This window comes from Colias eurytheme, chromosome 17 (genome assembly GCF_061535395.1).
Source record: "Colias eurytheme isolate Ceu_HAF_F1 chromosome 17, ilColEury1 Martin Lab GWU primary, whole genome shotgun sequence".
In the NCBI taxonomy this organism is placed as follows: Eukaryota; Metazoa; Arthropoda; class Insecta; order Lepidoptera; family Pieridae; genus Colias; species Colias eurytheme.
Window position 1 is genome coordinate 3,409,432 of NC_142996.1, and position 6,835 is coordinate 3,416,266.

Genomic DNA, 6,835 nt, shown 5'->3' on the forward strand with positions numbered 1-6,835 from the left:
GATATATGTATACATCCTTGCATTTTACGTTTTTGTCTCCATAACATCTTTCCTTGTAATAATAAAAACTTTAGTTCACATTTCAGTTACCATGTTGATAAAGAATAGGTAAAATATCGAGTGCCAACGAATACTATATAAGATTCCTTAATTTATTCGTTATTAATTAAAAAATCCATGCTGTTAAATACAAATCTTTTACAGCATGGATTACGTTTTAACTACGACTAGGTAGTAGGTTCCTACTCCAGTATAACGGACGTTTCCTACAGTTACCTATGGAAGTTTTTCAAGGCATGTAGTTTAATTTACACGAAAAAATCTAATTAAATCATGCTTAGTGGAGAAATGCACACACTTCTTTTATTTAAATATGTACCATTTATGTCAGATAATTTGGTTTAAAATATAATAGATAAAAGATCTCAATTTTATTTCCAATGTGAAAATAAAATACATATTAAATATCATATATAGATTTATTCCAACTATTTCCAATAGAGTAGTTATATAAAGTCTAAATCGTCGATAAGAAATAATAAGAATCACCAGATATTGCAGTATTACAGAAAACAGAACAACAATGAATATATTATTAGTTCAAAGAATTGTAAATCTCTATTTAGAAACTTACTTAGAAATGGATTGCAAAAAGGCCGCGTTTTTTGTTATCATTCAGGCGGTTGGCGAAACGGTATTGTTCCGGCCGAAAAGGGCGGGGGATATAATAATGACTGCAGTAAGGGTGCAATGAAACTTTTACCTGGGTTTTGTAATGCATTTAGGTAGCTTCAGTTACTTACAGTGCGTCTTTGAGGATAGTAAGGGATAATATGACGTCTAGAATTAAAATTGAAAAGTGGTTACTTGCTGATTGGAGTACAGATCGTGGTGGAAATTCTGGGATGAAAGTCAGTGACGATATGAAAAACCTCAGTATTTCTACGGACCGGAAAGAAAGTGGGAAGGAAACGGAACCAAAAGGTATGTCACGTGATTTTTAGTCATTCATTTTAAAAATTTTGGCGGTTCATTTACGGTTATGTAAAGAATTAATCGACTCGATTGGCAAATTTTGATTTAGAACAATTTTAATGTATTAATGTATGTATTTTAAAATTTATTTATAGACCGAAAACTTGGATCTAGTCATTTGATTCAATAGGCCAATCGCTTTTGAAGTTCTACATTTAACCTTACATTTAAGTGATATTATTATGTTTTTTGGTTTGGATTGTATTTAATGGTTTTCTTTCTCAAAAATAAAGCTTGCCCCCTTAGCAAATAATAACGGTGCAGGTGCTTAGAAACCCTCTGTCGACGCCAAAAAATGGAGAATTCTATTCTATAAATACAAACATAATTATTATTATACGTGTGATTTTTTTTTAAAGACAGCGTTGTAATTTTTAATTCAATTAAGTCCATGTAGCCCACATAATATTATGTATGTGATTTCCGATATAAATAAACTTCGCTTCACAATTACAATAAAATAATATTTAAAATATTATAAAGTCTCATAAGAACAATAAATAATAATATATATTGTTCCCTTCTAATTACTACGAGCGAAGTGGTTCGTAGAAATCCAGGTAGTCAAGGCAGCAAGAGAACAAAAAAACAACAAAATCTTAAACTACATGTACCTATTTCAAAATAACCTACTAATTATGTATTATAATGTTACTAATAATAACTAATAAAATGGTATTACGTATTATTTTCAAACTTTATCTTATGTACTTCTTGCTTCTAGACAACCGACCCCAAATAAAAAGACCACGAGGCTCTGCAGCTAGTAACGGTAATAATGACTCCGGTGCAGGAGGCAGTCTTCCAAATGAAGATCTAGATTTCTCTGAAAGCGCTTCATCTTGGGCTCCAACTGACGAAAGTTCATCATCTTCTTCTGATGAATCTAACAGGGTAAGTAGGTTTATCAATCAAAACGTGATATGCAAGATATGGCGGAATCAACATTTATACATATATAAATTTTTTATCATCGTCAAAAATTATTATAGTAAGTACATATTTAATTTCAGACTGAGAAAGAGAATAATAGTAACACAAATGAAATGGCACAATACGTACGACAATTAGTGAAAATTCGACACAGTAAAAAAGTACTTACACCAGTGCATAGACCGAATGCAGTGGTAAACATTTTACAAGAGCGGCAAATGAATGGAAATCATCCGAACAAAGGTCGTAAAAGAAAATACAAAGAAATTAAGGACAAAGTCAACAAATCTTTACCTGATTCAACAAGAAAAAATATGTTTACACGATCGAATGTTCTTAATGGAACTGTTAACGTGACATTAAGGAATATTATAGAAATCAATGCGACCTTTCAACAGTTGTTTACGATGCTTAACGCATTAAGACCTCCACAACAGGCCAATACAACATTTTTGAATGAAGTAAGTGAAGTTAAAGAAAAAACTTATGATGAACCGGAGGAGAGCGATAGAAGCGAAAGTGAGGAATCTAATCGTTCTGATGATAATGTATTAATTTCAAACAAATACATTAAAGCTCGCTCTAATTCAGGTTCACCTCGTGGTCAAGAAAATAGTAAAGAGGAATGGGTATGTAACAAAGAATAATAATTTTACTGTTAAACATCATTCTACTTAGTTTAATATTAAAATCTATGTTTATTTACTTAATATTTATTTTTCAGATTCCGATTGGAAGTGGAAAAACTCTGATACATAAAGATAAATATAGAAAAGTAAATTGGAAGTCTTACACGATTGCTACTAGAACTTTATTATTGGCTACGTTTCCAAGGCGGTAAATAATATTTTTATTATACTATTTTATTCAAGTCATTATAGTTACAGTATAAATGAAAATTCATTGTACATTGTACGAAGCTTAAAATATTAATAATGTTCAATTTGTGTTTAGAATACTGGCAACACATTCGCTAACTGGCAAGCGGTCACCAGCTTTTCAAAATAAGCCCGCGAAAATGTGCTTGGATCCGAAGATTGTGTCCGATGTTATCATAGAAATAACATCAAGGTTTAAAGTGAAGGAAAACCTAGTTCGGTAAGCGCATATGGTTGTTTATTTTATTTGAGAACTTTTTAAACTACTTTTTGTGTTATAATAATAAGTGATCAAATAAGGGAAGTAGATCGCGGTTGCAATAATTAGCAACATTTGACTCGATTATGAAATCGTAACATTCCATACAATATGTTCTATTTGCCATGATCCTGATAAATTTTAGCGTATCTAAAAAATTTAGAAATGAATTCTCACTTTACTTTTTAATTCTTTCTTTTTGAAAGTAGGTAGTGGAACTTAAGTCCTCTCTTTATTTTTTTTCCAGGAGCATCATAACAACGAAATGTGCAGACGAATGCAAAATGTATAAAATGAGATTAAAAACAAAAGGTCGTCCAAAAGATAAATCGTCGCGCGAATCCTCCACAGATCAAGAAAATGTACCAAAAAACGATTCGCTTACAGATAAATAGTGATAAGGGCGTGGAAAATAATGAAACCAAAGGATTTTGAACAGTACCATACAATACTCAGTGATTTAGTTTTAGACCTTAGTTATGTTTTATAAATAAAATATGTTTTTAAAGTGTTGTTTCTTTGAGTTTTGTGATGAATGAATATAGTTAGGCCACAGAAAACTAATATAATGTACTATTATGAAGTTATTTTCCCTATTGCGCCATTGCTTTAATACACACAACACATTTTAACTATATTTTTGAAGATGAGCATTCTTTCATGGATAATGACTTAAACAGTTTTGAAAATCCTAATCCTAATTTTAGAACCTAGCTATTCTAGATAACCTATTTAAGAACTGAAGAATTATTCATACGATAGCGATAGCTGATATTACTTGAAGTTAAATTTTCTACTTATACTACAAATGAATAAAAAATATATGTTTTAATACATTTAATTACACCCGGTTCATAGAGCATACCTAAATAAAATAAATTATTAAAATTGAAATATCCATCACACACACTTATGTGCTAGATACTTATATAGTCCGGGATACATCGCCCATTTTTGCAAGTGATTACTATCAAGCTAATTTTTCGTGAGTAGCTTTATTTTGATGACATGCCCAATAATTTCATGTACAAAACTCTCGATTGTGGTAGCTACCAGAGGAAACAAGGATAAAATATTTTGATTTGATGGTTCTCAAATATTAATTACTAACTGAATGTTTTTTTTGTTCAATCTCAAGATAATTATCTAAATTATTCGAAAAAATATTTGTCCTACAAAATCTATGGTTTGATCAAAGAGTCCCCCTTTCCAATGTGTATCGATAACGAAGTCATCATAAATGATTACTAACCAGCTGATTTTTTTATTTTCACTTATTTAATACTTATATAATTCAACAGACATATTGTCCTACAAATTGCGTAATAAATATTTGAGAACCGTCAAATCAAAAATTTTTATCCTTGTTACCTCTGTAAGCTACCACAATCGAGAGTTTCGTACATGAAATTATTGGGCATCTCATCAAAATAAAGCTACTCACGAAAAATTAGCTTGATAGTAATCACTTGCAAAAATGGGCGATGTATCCCGGACTAATACAAAAACTTAAATTAAAAATAATGCACATAAATTAATAATAGGTAATATTAAGTATGTAGTTTGTTAATTTACGTGCCCTGTTGGAATATACCAAGAGGGGATAGGATCAAATCAGTATTTGTGCTGGCAATAATAGCTCTCATAAGCATCATGTCATCGGGGGTATATTGCCAGCCGCTCAATTGACCCAAACTTTGGAGTTTGGGACAACATTCCATCAACAATTCTACGGTGTCTCGTGTGAGTCTCGGAGCATGCGGAAACCATAGAGCTTCTAAATTCGGGAATTTGTAACGGCGTAATATTCTGAAACAGAATTATATTGTTATCAAATACAAGTACATACTAATTGTATTATTTTCGTAGTTGCTGTAAGATATGAACGGAATCTATTTATCTCGTAACAGCATCTGCAGATTAAGTTATCATTCTCATATGTCATTTAGGTATATCGTTTATAATAATAAATATTTGGTTTTTATAGAATATCGTGCGAAAGAGCAAATATAAATATTTATATACACAGTTGCAAATAGCTATAAGAATAGAAACATTATCTTACCTTGCCATATCGTTATCATCAAGTCTGATTTCATCTCCAATTATGAATTTCTTAAGCTTAGGAGTTGCAGTCATCAAGTACTTTAAACATGTACTTGATAAATTTCCTTGAATAATCTCAATGTGTTCCAATTTATTGAATGGCACTTCTTCTTCGTGTGTCGCCGTCTGACATTGATAAAACTCGAGACTTTCTAAATTAGGACAAGTTTCGGCTATTCTTGTAAAGTTAAAAGAACCCGTTGAGCCCGATAACATCAAAGTTACTATCTTATATCCTATTTTATCAAGCAGTTGATGCAGTTCGTGGCATTGGAATTTATTTAATTTGATCTTGTTTAGGTAATTTAAGTCCTTTATTTGCTGCAGTATACCTTGGTCAGGTTCCTCCAAGTAAATTGTTTCTATCATAGGACACAAGGCTATTATTGCTCTCATAGTTCTTACATTCGTTTGCACGTCATGGACATATTGTAATTTCGTTTTAAATCCTGGAGGGCAATCGTTGTTGTACACGTAATTTAATGCCTTACCGACATAAGAATAACTACCTAAATTCGTTAAATTCGGAAGTCTCTGGATAAAAAGAGCTACATCAGTGTGGTCTACATTTTCTTCCCCATACATTCCTATATTAACGACAGAAAGACTTTGAGCGAGTTGAGGATGGCCAGTTAACATAGCATCGATCCCTATTTCTGTGATATCCGTTTCACCAGACACATCGAGCAACTTTAATACTTTATTATATTCTCCAATACATTTAAGAATTTCGTCGTTTGCCATGTACGGTATATTTAGAGCAGTTAAATTGGGTAAATTTTTAATTATGTCATACATCAACGGTAAGTGTTCATCTTTCACCCACACGCCTTTTAAATTTAGAGCCGTGAGATGGCGTCCTTGCTCTACGATTAATTCTAGGATTTTCCTGTAGTAAGGGCACGGGAACATACCCGTGGCTAAGCTCTTAACATTTTCTTTGAGCAGTAACTTCATCGTATAGTATCTAACGGACGGATCCAAATAATCGGAACTTAATATTAGATTGATAAGGTCCTGGAATATATCACTCGTCACTCCCATACTTTCGTAGTAAGACGAAACAATCGTAAACGATAGAGCGACATCTTCATCTGTAGAGATCCTTGACAAGGTGTGAATAAGTTGTCTAGCCACTAATGATAGTGTGATCTCTTGTAACGGCAGTATCGGACACTTTGGCGACATTTTCAGGGCACTTTACAATATTGCACTTTCACTATAACGTACTTAGCATAACTATACAATGCTGCAAGTTTGGTTTAAAAGAGAGAAATTAAAATCCGTGTTTCTCCGAGCTATTTAGCGCACTCACTCGCATCGCTGTTGGCATTCCGCCAGATCCCGTTTATAATTCAAACACACAAACCCGAAAATTATTTATAGAACTTTTATTTCTAAAAGGTGTTTACACCTTACGACGCATAAATAGATGTATAATTTGATATCTCATCTCGTTGTTATTTTTTATACGTTAATAAAAATAGTAACTACGTGATTATAACAAAAAAATTTATGCGAAACGGATAAAACTTATAAATTATAAATATAGAGGCAGCGTTAGCGAAGAATGCATTTTTGTGGATAAGCTGTATTCTGTATTGTTGCAGAAATTTGTATTAAC

The 6,835-nt window shown here is 32.0% G+C and overlaps 2 protein-coding genes across 2 annotated transcripts; one reads left to right on the forward strand and one right to left on the reverse strand.

The window, feature by feature from the left end:
* Positions 1 to 833: 833 nt before the first annotated feature.
* Positions 834 to 3,569, forward strand: LOC149901117 (uncharacterized). Its single transcript, XM_090111449.1, has 6 exons — positions 834 to 984; positions 1,760 to 1,929; positions 2,049 to 2,597; positions 2,693 to 2,805; positions 2,923 to 3,066; positions 3,353 to 3,569. The coding sequence occupies exons 1-6, from the start codon at positions 834 to 836 to the stop codon at positions 3,498 to 3,500; spliced, it is 1,275 nt and encodes a 424-aa protein (XP_089967575.1). The 3' UTR covers positions 3,501 to 3,569.
* Positions 3,570 to 4,651: 1,082 nt separating this feature from the next.
* LOC149901118 (uncharacterized) lies at positions 4,652 to 6,529 on the reverse strand. Its single transcript, XM_090111689.1, has 2 exons — positions 5,171 to 6,529; positions 4,652 to 4,914 (listed from the first exon to the last, which is right to left on the reverse strand). Exons 1-2 carry the CDS (start codon positions 6,397 to 6,399, stop codon positions 4,677 to 4,679), a joined length of 1,467 nt encoding a protein of 488 aa, XP_089967815.1. The 5' UTR covers positions 6,400 to 6,529; the 3' UTR covers positions 4,652 to 4,676.
* Between the last annotated feature and the right edge of the window lie 306 nt (positions 6,530 to 6,835).